The following is a 13525-nucleotide window of genomic DNA, read 5'->3' as shown; positions in this document are numbered from 1 at the left end:
GTGGTGGTCAGATTAGCTGAACAAAGTAGGTGGTTTTTAACATCACATTAAGCTGCTGAGAGGGTTTGCTTCTCGTGTGACTTAACGCTGGGTTCCCCTGGCAGCCAGGGCATGGTGTCACTTTCTTGGCAGAGGCCACTGCTGCAGGTGACACAGTGACCTACTCTATGCTGATGGCACCACGGGAAACAGGCAGGCTTCCCGAGTACAGACACTCTTCATGGAGCAAACATTTCAGTGGAACTCTTTTATTTTTTTCCCCACGGTTCAGAGAATCAGAACTCATAACTACCTTTCCCACCAGAACCCTGCATGCTGATACTACAATAACTGCAAGCGTCTGTTCTGATCCTAGCACCAAGGAGAAGGCCCTGCCCATAGAGCAGAGCAACCACCCCACGTGAGACCCACAGCGAGAGCGGATGGATGTTGTGCCAAAAGTCTTGTCACAGTGCATCGTGGGTGGTCTGTGATCCAGCTCAGCCTCTGCTGACAAGGCGGACTGGCAGCTCGGTGGCAACTAGGATGACTCTGACCCCCAAACCAGCCGTCCTCAGAAGCCTTGTTCACGACGGATCCTGGAGGTGACTGGCTGGAAACATGTGCTGCTCTTGAACAAAGGCACCCAGCTTCAGAACAAGGGGTCTGGAAACAGGCTGTGGTCATGAGGCTGAGGAGATGTCCATTTGCTAGGGTCATGAGAAGTACCACTTAATTTAACAGAGATTTTAGTTTTGTGATAGGTGAGCATTCCACTAAAAGCAGTCATTCTGCAAACAGTGCCTATAAGGTTCCAGACTGAGCAGCCTCGGCCGCCACATTTACACACGGCAGTCTCCAGGTGCAGTGTGAGTAACTTGGGGACCCCATACCACGTGGACAGAGTAGCCTAATTAGACCCGTACTGCTGTGAGCAGGGTGACCGGGACCCAGGAGACGCAGACCTGCTGGCTTTTCCATCAGACAGGCTCAACACCTGGGCCGTGGCTGCGAGTGGACGGGTGCCCACTTGGAGCTTTAGGAAGCAGGCTCTGACATTAGTGAGTAATAACACAAAGTCTCCCATCCAAGTTAGCGCCTGAGTGTGGACCTCAGCACTCAAGGTTTAAGGCAAATTCTGGTCATCTGGAGCCTTGTCCTTCCTGCCTTGTCTCCTAGAGATGAGCAGCTGAGTGTGAAGGGGGCTCCAGAGCAGTAAAACCAGCAGTCACGAGAGCTGAGCTAACACTCGGCTGTGTGAAGGACAACCCATTGCATGACATGAAAGTAACTCAGACCTGTGGAGTGTAACAACAGTGCTTCTGGAAAAGGACCCGTCACGCACACTGCTGTCTTAACCAGAGTTCCTGTCTGTAGCCTGTTAACCCCGGTTTCCTGCTCCTGCCAGACAGGCCATTCTGTCCCATCTAAGTACCTAATTAAAACACGTTCTGGCTACTGCCGCAGGCCCCCTCAGGGCTCCGTGTTCTCGGCTGTGCAACCCGAAGAGCTGTGTCCCGCAGACAGGGAGCTCACTGCCCTGAGGCCTCCGGGGCTGTGTGTCGGGTGGCAGCACGGTCAGCCTGGTCAGCACGGCTTCCTGTGGCTAGAATGCGTCTTGGTTACAGCTTTCCTGAAAGAACACCATGGACTTCAGTTCTTGGTATAACAGAAAAGCCTGGAACCTGCTTCCCATGTGCTTCCTGGGGGGTCCAGGGTCCTGCAGGAGGGAAGCCTGGGCCTACTAAGCTCTGGGCTAGGGGTCAGGGTGACCGTGGGAGGCTTCTTGCTGGAAGCAGCTGGCCCCACCTAACTTTGGTTTCCTGTAAGAGCCGCCTCTCCCTACCCCCAGGCTGGAAGGGGACAGGTAGAAGGGGTGTGGGTTTCAGAAAGCACAACTGCTTTGTGGGCCAGGAGGAAGCACATGGGGCCCTCTGGCAGGATAGGCCCCCAAGAGGGACAGCTGTCATCCCAGACCCCTGCCCTGCCTCATGCCCAGCCACGTACCCACGCCTTCCTCCAGCTCTGCATCATGCGGTCGTGCTCCCCAACCACGGCCCTCCAGCTGGCGAGCTCTCTGGTCCACCTCTCCTGCTGGGTCGCCTCTGCAAGATAGAGGGGGTGCTCCAGATCTCAGCTTCCAGGGCTTCATGGCCCCCGGGGTGGGGGCCCCCCTCCAGCCACAGAGGCCGTGCTGCTAGCTGAGTGACACCTCTCTGCTGGGCTGAGCCGAGTGGGCTTGTGAAAGTGAAGCTGCTCAGTCATGTCCGACTCTGCGACCCCATGGACTGCAGCCTACCAGGTTCCACCGTCTATGGGGTTTTCCAGGCAAGAACACTGGAGTGGGTTGCCATTTTCTTCTCCAGGAGATCTTCCTGACCCAGGGATTGAACCCGGGTCTCCCACATTGTAGGCAGACGCTTTACTATCTAAGCCACCAGGGAAGTCTTGTTTACTCCTTGGGCTTTCCTTCACTTCCTGGCTGTGGGGGCTTCCCCAGTCATGTTCCCTGCCTGCTGTTCCCAGGCCCACCAGCTCTCATGGCAGCTGCTCCCCAAGGCCACACTGGCCTTGTCCCCCACCTCACTGGCACCTTTGGTGCCGCCAGGAGAGGGCCTAACTCCCCACACCTCATAGGGCACTGCACTCATCCTGGCAGGCTGGGGCTGCTGCCCCCTCCCTCGAGGGGGATTGGTTGCCAACATTCGGAAACCAGCTTGGTCACTAGGGCTGGCATCCTGTTACATTACCTGGCACTCAGTCCACACCTCCTTGCGTGTGTGTGATCACTGGACTTATGGATACAAGGTCACAATTGGTAAGGCGCTTGTTCTCAGTTGCTAAGTCATGGCCGACGTCACAACTTCATGACTTTCACGCCAGGCTTCTTGGTCCTCCACTATCTCCCAGAGTTTTCTCAAATTCATGTCCATTGAGCCAGTGATGCTGTGTAACCGTCTCAACCCCTCACAAGATTATTCATTTTATCTTGACAGCAACAGCCAAGGGCATTTTACAGAAATTAAAGGAATGGAAGTTCTAGGTGGGAGAGAGTACCTGTCATTTCCTTTTCCCTGGTAATTCCCACTCAAAGGACAAAGGACCTTTTAAAATACGCACATTTACATATAAACTCCATCTTGAAAATGGATGAAGAACAGGAGAGGAAGCTGAAAAGCTGGGAGTTGAGAAACAGAGGGGCCAGTGGAAACAGCCTTGGTAGAACGCTGACAAGCGTGCAGGGTCCAAGGCCAGCGGCAGTGGGGAGGCGGTCGGGACCTTGGGGGCTGAGAGAGGGCAGGCTTGCAGGCTGCTTACAGGCTGTGCACTCCTGCACAGCCCCCAGGCCCTAACCACTTTGCACAGCCAGGATGCTGCCCTCCGTCTGCTCCTGAAGACTGGTGGTCTTGGAGAACTCGGGCCTGGGGGCCTGGGCAGTACCTGCACTGAAGGCAAATCAGATGCTGGGCTTATGGACTAAATGATGAGGCCCCAGCCTCTTGCCAACCAGTGTCCTCACTGATAACCCAACCTGAGCCATGTGGGCTTAGCTGGAGCCCCTCCATGTGACAGTGGAGGGGTGCAAGGCAGACCGACTCCCTAGGGCACGTAGGAACTGCCTGGAGAACTTGAGATGCCCCTGGGACTTGGGAGGGGCTCTGCATTTCTAAGGAGGTCCCAGGTAGACAGATGCTGCCCATCCAAAGGCCACATCTTGGGTAGATGATTATCAAGGGTCCCAAGACTTCAGAGGGAAACAGAACCATCAAAAAAGGGACAGCTGAGAGGGAAAAGAACTGGAAAATCCTCGCAATAACCTTAGAAAGGGGAGAAGATACTACATCCATGAGACAAGAAGAGAATGCAGTCATGACAACAGAATGAAAACCTCTGAGTGGTGTTAAGTGTGACAGTGGGACAAAAATTCAGCAGGTGAGAAAGAGAAAGTTGAGGAAAGCTAACAAGTAGAGGTGACAGGATAGAGAAGATGGACAGAGGCCAGGCCAAGTAGCCCAGGATGTAGGAGAGCAGTTTCATGGAGACAGGAAATGAGGAAGCTAAGTGCTGAATACTTAAGACAGTTGAAGGGCAGAGGCTACCATGTGTAAGGGGTCTAGCCAGGCACTGATTGAGACAGTGCTCAGCAAGATGATGGACACATGGGGTCACAGGGAGACCCTCAGGAGCAGAAGACAGAGCCAGCATCACACACTAGGGAATGATTTTCACATCAGAATTGTCCACCCCGCTGGACTCTAGTGTGAAGATGGAGAAAAGACATAGGCTCTCAAAATGCTGTCTTCCCCCAGACACTCTGGGTGTGCCAGAAGAAACACTTAAGAGAAAAACGGAGAAAGTCAAAGGAACACCAGAAACAAGTCATGAGACCCAATACCAGGGGAAGGGACTCTCCAGCCTCAGCAGGAAGGGCTAAAGGCACATGGCTCCTGGTGCAGAGGGTCTGGGGAGCTGACAGCAGGGGGACCCAGTGTGTCTGTGCTAATCAGGGATTTCACTGCAGAGTCTGGGTGGCAGTAATGACAAGTATGAACCAAGCAAAACAACAACCAAGAAAAATGGACTGGTTCAAAACCAGGAAAGGAGTATGTCAAGGCTGTATTGTCACCTTGCTTATTTAACTTCTTTGCAGAATACCCTGATAGCTCAGTTGGTAAATAATCTGCCTGCAATGCAGGAGACCCCGGTTTGATTCCTAAGTTGGGAAGATCTGCTGGAGAAGGGGAAAAGCTACCCATTCCCCTATTCTGGCCTGAAGAACTCCATGGACTATAGTCCATGGGGTCGCAGAGTTGGACAGGATTGAGCGACTTTCACTTTCATTTGGGATTCCCTGGTGGCTCAGACAGTAAAACAGTCTGCCTGCAATGCAGGAGACCCGAGTTTGATCCCTGGGTCAGGAAATTCTTGCCTGGAAAATCCCATGAACAGAGGAGCCTGGGGGGCTACAGTCCATGGGGTCACAAAGAGTCGGGCACAGCTGAGCAACTTCACATTGCAGAGTTCATCACACGAAATGCTGGGCTGCCTGAATCACAAGCTGGAATCAAGATTGCCAGGAGAAATATCAATTACCTCAGATATGCAGATGATACCATCCTAAGGGCAGAAAGAAGAGGAACTAAAGAGCTTCTTGAAGGTGAAAGAGGAGAGTGAAAAAGCTGGCTTAAAACTCAATATTTAAAAAACTTAAGATCATGGCATCTGGTCCCATCATTTCTGGCAAACAGATGGGGAAAAAGCAGAAGCAGCGACAGGTTTTATTTTCTTGGGGCTCCAAAACCAATGGATGATGACTGCAGCCATGAAATTAAAAGACGCTCCTTGGAAGAAAAGTTATGACAAATCTAGATGGCATATTATAAAGCAGAACCATCCCTTGCTGACAAAGGTCTGTATAGTTAAAGCTATGGTTTTTCCAGTAGTCATATATGGATGTGAGAGTTGGACCATAAAACTGAGCAAAGAATTGATGCTTTTGAACTGTGGTGCTGGAGAAGACTCGTGAGAGTCTTTGGACAGCAAGGAGATGAAACCAGTCAATCCTAAAGGAAATCAGTCCTGAATACTCATTGGAAGGACTGATGCTGAGGTTAAAGCTCCAATACTTTGGCCACCTGATGAGAGGAGCTGAATCATTGGAAAAGACCCTGATGCTGGAAAAGATTGAAGGCAAAAGGAGAAAGGGGCAGCAGAGGGTGAGATGTTTTAGATCACTGACTCACTGGACATGAATCTGAGCAAACTTCAGAAATACTGAAGGAGCAGGGAGCCTAGCATGCTGCAGTCCATGGGGTCATAAAGAGTCAGATCCAACTTAGCAACTGAACAAGATAAACAACAATAAACCAAGCAAACAGGGATCAGCACAGTGGTTGGTTATGTGGGAAACAGAAGTACAGAAGGGGAAGTCATAACAGTTGTTATCTGGCCATACAGAGTTGGCCATCCTTATAATGTAACAGAGTCTAATATTGGGAGGACGAGATTGGCAGCCAGCATGCGTGCATGTCTGCTCATGGGCACAGGTGTGATTGCATGCAGGTAGGCACACACAGGCATGCCGTTGGGAGATAAGACAGTGAAAAAGTAACTTTCTGTCTTCGTGAAAGCCGATAGGTAATCCCCAGACTGAAGTGTCCTCATGCAAGCTTGCTTGCTGCTAAAGGGACAAGGGCAAACGGCGAAGCCCACTCACCGAGCCTGGTCACGGTGACGCGCGCCTTGGAGGTCTTGTTCCCGGCCCGGGAGAGCGCAGAGCAGCGGTACTCGGCGCTCTCCCGGAGCGCATCTCGCAGCCAGCTGAGCACAAGGGCCCGGCCATCGGGCAGTGCGTGGGTCTGCGTGGGCACACACACCTCCAGCTCGCGCCCATTCTTCTCCCAGAGGAAGTGAACATCCGCAGGACCTGGGGATACACAGACCATCTTCACCCCTGGGACCCCCACCAGGGGTCATGGGAACTACTCTTGATATGGGAGGCAGGGGGTGGGGGCTTCCCAGATTAGGGGCCTTGTCCCAGCTGGTCCCAAAGTGACAGGACAGCTTTCTCCTAAGTCTCTGTCCTTTCCCTGGAGGTGGTTCCCCACTGTGGTCCCCAGGGAGCAAAGGGGTACAAACACTTCACCACCTCGTGCCCTGTAGCTCCCTGCTCCTTGATCTTGCTCGGGCGCCCTTGCATGGCGGTGTCCCCAGGACACGCACACAGGGCCATCGGAGTGGACCTCTTTTTCCTTTCTTGCTGGGCTGTGCACCCCTGTGACATGCCTGGCGGCTGTGCTCTGGAGAGGGTGTCTGTTCTGCACAGATGGTCTGGGCCTGGGAAACTCATGTGCCCACCTGGCCCTGCTGCCCCCACCTTTGGCTTAAAGCTCTGCCCCTGCAAGCCTGCTCCCTCTCCCTGGGGCATCGGGAGGTCAGAGCTGCCTGCCCCTTGGGGCCTGGCTGGGCCTACGACCAGGGGTGGGACTGTCACCAGGAGCTCCTAGGAGCACCAGGGTGCTGAGAAGGGCTGACAGCCTGTCTTACAGAATAAGGACTTGGAGGAAAACGGACTGGAGGTGGAGAAGGGCCCAGGCCGAAGCCCCCTTCCTGAAGCATGCTAGGGTTCCATGCACCACCACCCCCAGATCCCATGCTCATTACAGAGAGGCCGAGGGGTGTGGGCCTTGGAGACCACTGTGTGGAGGGCCTGGGGCAAAACTGGGCTCTGGCCCCAAGGCTGGAATCAGCCTTACTCAGCACGGCGCCTCCTGGATGGGGCCCCCCGTTCTCCTGTATAACGTGCGGCTGGGTGAGCCCAGGCTTTCAAGCTTCACCCTGGGCCCCAAGGGCTGTGCTGAGTCAGGTCCACCTCCCATTCCTACTAAAGAACAAGCCAGGGCATCTCCCCAGCATCTGATAAGACACCGGCTTCCACTCTAATGTAGGCCAAAGGCAGGACAAGTTCCGACTGAAACACCCAGTCAGCACCCAGGCTCCTTCCTGGGGTGTGTGCAGACCCTGTGGTTAGCTGAGTTGCGACAGAGCACAGGACAGGCCAGGTGTTAGACAGCAGCAGCTGCTGCCTACCCCAGGCACCTGAGAGGCTCAGAGCCGGGTAGGAGAGGGAGGCAGGCCCTGCTCCCTGAGGGCTCTGGGGGAAACCCATGGCCTCTGTTCCTGCTACTCCCAGTAACGGAGCAGGGGGCTGTGCTGAGGCCATTCCCCCCCACTGCCTGTGCCAGCCGAGCACCCCAACCATGTGGACCAGGGGGCCTTTCTGGCCTCCTTGCCCAGGGACCTAGCTACCTGACAAATGCCTGCTATTCCATGTCGACTGTACCACCCTGGGCAGGCAGGTCAGAGTCTGGCCTAGACCAGAGCAGCCCTGCCTGATCACAGTCCTGCCTGAGAATCAGCTTTCAAGAGCTCAATTCCATCTGAGGTGCCCACCAACCTGGGAAGGACATAATAAAACATTTCACACAGGATGGTCAGGAGTACCAGGACTACATCTATCTGTGGCTGGAGTTCACAGAGCAGGAAAACCCAACGACAGAGCTGAAGGATTAAAAAACCTGCCCGAAAACAACAGGCATCTGGGTGTGCGTGTGAGTGGGGGCGTGTGTGCATGCTGGCGGTGTATGTGCATGCTGGCGGCTGGTGCATGTGGCTGGCTGAGACGTTTCTCTGTCACATGCTGGGCTTTTTACAAGGGGAGAGAGAAAATGAGACCTTTGATGGACTCCTAGTGAGTCAGGTCCCCGTGTGACCCTCCCAGGGCCTATTCACCTTTGACCCACCACGTTCAGGATCCTCAAAGATGTGATTTGATTCTGCTGTTTATACTTCCCTGAAGTTTCAAGTTCACTACAACAAGCTAATATTGCTTCTACAATAAAACAGAGTGCTATGTGGAAGAAAGACACGAGCCACAGGCTCTGGAGGGAGTTCTGAAAGGTGTTCAGCAGCGATTCACACGGCAGCTCCCTGCGGTACTGGTCCCATGGGGACCGTGGGGTCTGTTCACTTGTTTTCTGTGTGGGATTGTTGGTGTTTTGTTCTGTCACCATTGTATGTGTGCTCAGTCGTGTCTGACACTTTGCGACCCCATGGACTGTAGCCCGCCAGGCTATTCTGTCCATGGGATTCTCCAGGCCAAGAATACTGGAGCGGGTTGCCATGTCCTTCTCCAGGAGATCTTCCTGACCCAGGGATCAAGCCTGCGTCTCTTGTATCTCCTGCATTGGCAGGCGGCTTCTTAACCACTGAGCCAGCCGGGAAACCATAATTTGGTACAATATACGTTTTTGTATACAGAACATTTTGTACCCTACCCACAGATAACTCTATACTTTTATTTTCACATATGCATACTTATACATATATGCAGATCCACACGTACAGGTACACACACCCGTGTCTGCGACATCTGCTGGGTGCCTGCCTCCCTTTAACTGAAGGCACTTGGTGAGACCATGCTTCATTTAGTCATTCCCCTGCTGGTGGGCAACTTCGTGCAGTCTAACTCTTAAGGTGATACTCATGAGCCATGACTGATCAAAATGCAAAGATTTCTCAGAACACACAGTGAGGTCGGTTCTCATCTCCTTGCCCTGCCCAGTGGTGACACGCACTGAGTCCCCAGGACAGGGGCCCCAAACGTGGGTCACAGGAACCTCGGATAGGTTCTCCTGACTGATGCTGAGACAAAGACCCCAGGTGGCCTGAGCTGGGGACAATTCGTCCCCCTGAACCATACAGGCCAGGACCTCTCAGGAGCCAAATTCTCCTTAGACCCACAGTCGTTGGGACACAAACAACATGAAAATCACTCCCACATGCACCTTTACAGTGAGTATAGCATGAAGCACCATTAAATGTTCTCTAAATGGGGATGTAACCGTGTCAAGTATTAAAAATGTTAAAATACTTACGTTCCATTTATTCTTTTTAAAAAAACTATCCAACTCATTCTGAATGCAGAAGAGATTAAAGAGAGAGGGAAAGGAACAGTTAAAACTGGTCAGCAGGGCCAACACATGATGTCAGTGGCCACCTGGGGCAGCAAGCCAAACCCACCTGCCCTGTCTCCCAAGGGCCTGCTACCCAGAAATTTGGGGTGCTGGGCCCATCCCTCATAGCCACGGTGGGCTGGGGCCACCGGCAGTCTTGGGTCCCAGCCCCCACTTCAGGTTTGTGGGACTGTTGGCTCCACCCTGACCCCACCCTGTCCAAAGAAACCGCTAGGCATGGTTGACTGTGGGTATGTTTTAGTTGCTCAGTCGTGTCCAACTCTTTGCAACCCCATGGACTGTAACCCGCCAAGCTTCTCTGTCCATGGGGTTTTCCCAGCAAGAATACTGGAGTGGGTTGCCATTTGTTCTCCAGTATACTCCACTGTGGGACAAAACCAGAACTCCTCTGAGCAATGGCCCCTTCTTGAGGGAAGCCGACCCATCCTAGAGGTGAAGGGCCTGAGAGCCCCCAGCTGGAGAAGGGTATAAGATCACCCCAAGTCAACAGGCCATGTCCTGTGCAGCTCCAGGCATCCCCCTCCCTGTGCTCAACTCTGACTCTGGGGCCAGCTCACCTCCCATACTCACGCCGAGTCCTGCAAGCTACTGGACGGCCAGGTGCCCTCATAGTGGTGCTGTTCTGGTCTCTGAGCACCCAGAAGCTCTGAGTACACACCAAGGACGCTCACTCCGGATTCCCCTGCGTGGCTCAGAGTCCGCATATGTGTGTGTGCTCAGTCACTCAGTCATGTCTTTGGGACTCTTTGGGACCCTATGGGCTGTAACCTGCCAGTCTCCTCTGTCTATGGGGATTCTCCAGGCAAGAATACTAGAGTGGGTTGCCATGCCCTCCTCCAGAGGATCTTCCTGACCCAGGGATCAAACCCATTGTCTCCTTCATTGGCAGGCGGATTCTTTACTGCTGATTCACCTGGGAAGCTCTCCAGAGTCCACGAGAATCCCATGGACAGAGAAGCCTGGTGGGCTACAGTCCACGGGGAGGCAGAGTTGGACACAACTGAGTGACTAAACGTCAGCAAAACTTTCTGTGTGTATATATGTGCATGTGCAAGCACATGATTTGCACAGACATGCATACAGACACATCACCAATCACTGTGATCTGCACAAGCTTGCCTCGTTTGACTGTGCTTTGCTATATCGCACTTTGCAGAGACTGTTTTTTACAAATCAAAGGTGTGTGGCAACCCTGCATTGAGCAAGTTGATTGGTGCCATTTTTTCCAACAGCATTTGCTCACTTCCTGTCTGTGTATCACACTTTGGTAATTCTCACTTCACTTTATAAACTTTTTCATTATCATTAATATAATAATTGTATGGTGACTACGACTGATGATCTTTGATGTAAGTGCCTCAGCTTGCTGAAGGCTCAGATGACCATTAGCATTTTTAAATTAAGGTACATAATGCTTACTCCATTCTTAATAGACTATAGTATAGTGTAAATGTAACTTTTAAATGTACTGGAAAAGGAAAAAAGTCATGCAACTCACTTTATTACAATAGTTGCTGTATTGCAATGGGTCTGAATCTGAACTTGCCACACCTCTGAGATGTCCCGTATCTTAATCTGTATTTACAGGCAAAATGAAATGAAATGTGCTCACATGCACACAGTGGAAGATCTCTTTGCTTATCTGTTCTAATTTTGCCACAAGAGCATGGATTTTTTTCAGAGAAGCAGAACATGACTACACGCCTTCGGGATTTCTCCAGCTCAGAACCTCTTTTCTCCATTTATCGGTATTTTCCTAACTCCCAACTTTCAAACAGAAGACAGCCAGCAGGTAGGAGAACCACCCCCAAACCCAGAATTCATCTTCCCCACACTCAAACCTCAAGGCCTTTGAATAGAAGCACGGCCACAAGGCACAGTTGTGCAGAGTGCTCTGCACCAAACAGAAACACATACGCATCCACAGGTGTCTGCATACATGTTCATGCAAGAACACACAGACATACAGGCACACGTGTGCACACAGAGATATGTCAGTACAGAAAGCACACACATGGACCTATGTACACATACACATATCGACATACAGATGCCCAAGCACACACACATTCCACCAGCATAATCTGGAGATGCAGAGAAGATAGTGAGCCGAGAAGCCCCTCACAGTCACTCAGCTGTAAGGCTGTGCCCACTGTGAGAAGCTGACCTGGCCTTAGCTGGGCCAGCACTCCAGCCACCGTGGGATGGTTTGGAAAGCCCAGCTCCGCAGTGACACCCAGGCCAAGGCCAGGTGGGAGCAGCCTGGACAGGGAGGTGCCCGCAGGTGGAGGCAGGAGCTGACACCTGTGCAGAGCCACAGCCTGCACTGGCTGCTTGAGTTCCTGTGCCTGCCACCACTTGGGGCAGGAGCTGTCCAGGGCTGCTGCCTTTTTAAACACCGTGCACTTGAACACCTGCACTGTACCGGGAACCAGCGTGGGCTTGTGGGCTAGATTTAGGAGAAAAGGGCAACACCTGCCTAGATCTGGATGTATCATGGGAGGTACCCAACCCAGCCACCTGCAGCAGGAAAAGCCTGGGGACAGGGCCCAAGCACAGCCTCAGACAGAGGAGAGGCGCTCTCGTCCACTCCACCCCTCACCAGCAGGTCGCCCTCAGGAAGGAGAGGTCCCTGAGCGGAGACTGAGCGTAACTGCTCCATTGAGGGGTGGGGCCTCACAGGCCATCTGTGGGGATCCTGAGGCCTGCGTCTGTCAGCACGGAGCCTGGAGACACCAGCACCCACCGCCAAGGAGGTTCCCCAGCGTGGCTGTGGAGGATGCTGCCACTGCGGCCCGGGCCAGGGAGGGCTGAAGCAGTTCCCCAGCGCCTGCCTGAGGAGTCAGGGCTGAGAGCAGCACTCAGGTGACCTGGGGGCCATACGGACCCATCCCTCTCAGGTCTGTTTGCAAGCATCTCCTTCGTGGACAGCATCCCTGTCCACTGCCTAGGGCCTGCGCGGAGCCCCCAGCGGCTACAAGTGCAGGGTCACAGTGGACACAGTCACTTGAAGGCTCGTAAGCCAACCCACAGGGAAGTGGGCAGCAGCTTAACACTTCCCACAGCTTGCTTAAATTCTCCAAACAGTGAAAAAAAAAATGAGGTTTGCTTTTCCTCCTGAGTTTATTCTTGAGCAGGCCTGGAGTATGCTGTGTGTTTTCTCTGTAGCTACTAATGAGTCAGAAGATGGCAGCGGGGAGACCTGACCACCAAGCACTGCCCAGAGCCCCCAGGGGACACACTCGGCCCGGAGGCGTGGCTGACACCCCATCTCGGTGTTGTCCAGCACCGAGCCAACACCGCCTGTAGCTCAGAGCACACTAGACTTGACACCTGTTCTGCGTTTAAACATCTCGAAGCAAATTGTTCAAACAGTTCCCAATCTGGAGGCTCTAAAGTTCAGTTTTTAAATCTCCAGATGCCACATCTATGAAACCCAAATTGTTAGCCAACACAGAAGTAACCTTATACACCAGTAACTGGCAAGCTTCAGCTCGAGTTTGTAAATAAATTTGGGTGTGTGGCCATGCCCACCCATCGGCAGCTTTCAGGTTACAAAAGAAGAGCTGAGTAGTTGTGACAGAAACCATGGCTTGTGAAGCCCTAGAGTTTGGCCGTTCATGGAAAACACTGGTTGAACCCTACGGTCCACAGGAACAGCTCCAGGGTCACGGTTAAGTGTCGCTGGAGATTACCGGAGGGGTGCAGTAAGGAAGGCAGTGCTCCTGGAGGAAGTCCCCCCCATCCCCACCTGGACAGGTGCCCTGCTCACCTGTGGCCTGGCAGAAGAGATGGAAGGTCCCCAGGGCATGCACGTGCTGGGCCTGGTCGCTGAGGAAGGGCGGCAGCAAGGTGACCTGCAGGCGGCGGTCAGGCCCTGGGCCCGAGGCCGGCCAGGGGCTTCGGGGAGAGGAAGATGAGTCGGGGCCCAGACAGGACAGGGAAGAGGACCCCGGAGGAGGGAAGGGCAGAGGAGATGAGGCTGCGAGACAGAGGACAGAAAAGAGAGA

General features: G+C 53.2%; 1 protein-coding gene across 1 annotated transcript in view; it reads right to left on the bottom strand.

Annotated features, from left to right (window-relative positions):
• Window positions 1–232: 232 nt before the first annotated feature.
• Window positions 233–13525, bottom strand: part of SEMA4D (semaphorin 4D) — a 53114-nt gene continuing 39821 nt past the window's right edge. The window contains exons 16-19 of the mRNA XM_027550364.1: window positions 13288–13497; window positions 6197–6406; window positions 1987–2084; window positions 233–1612 (exon numbers count right to left, since the gene is read on the bottom strand). Coding sequence (XP_027406165.1) covers window positions 1586–1612; window positions 1987–2084; window positions 6197–6406; window positions 13288–13497 — 545 coding nt within the window. The 3' untranslated portion in view covers window positions 233–1585. The remainder of the gene's footprint in view (window positions 1613–1986; window positions 2085–6196; window positions 6407–13287; window positions 13498–13525) is intronic.

Source organism: Bos indicus x Bos taurus, chromosome 8, assembly GCF_003369695.1.
Source record: "Bos indicus x Bos taurus breed Angus x Brahman F1 hybrid chromosome 8, Bos_hybrid_MaternalHap_v2.0, whole genome shotgun sequence".
Lineage (NCBI taxonomy): Eukaryota > Metazoa > Chordata > Mammalia > Artiodactyla > Bovidae > Bos > Bos indicus x Bos taurus.
The sequence above is the reverse complement of the archived record's forward strand: the minus strand, read 5'-3'. Positions and strand labels throughout refer to the sequence as shown.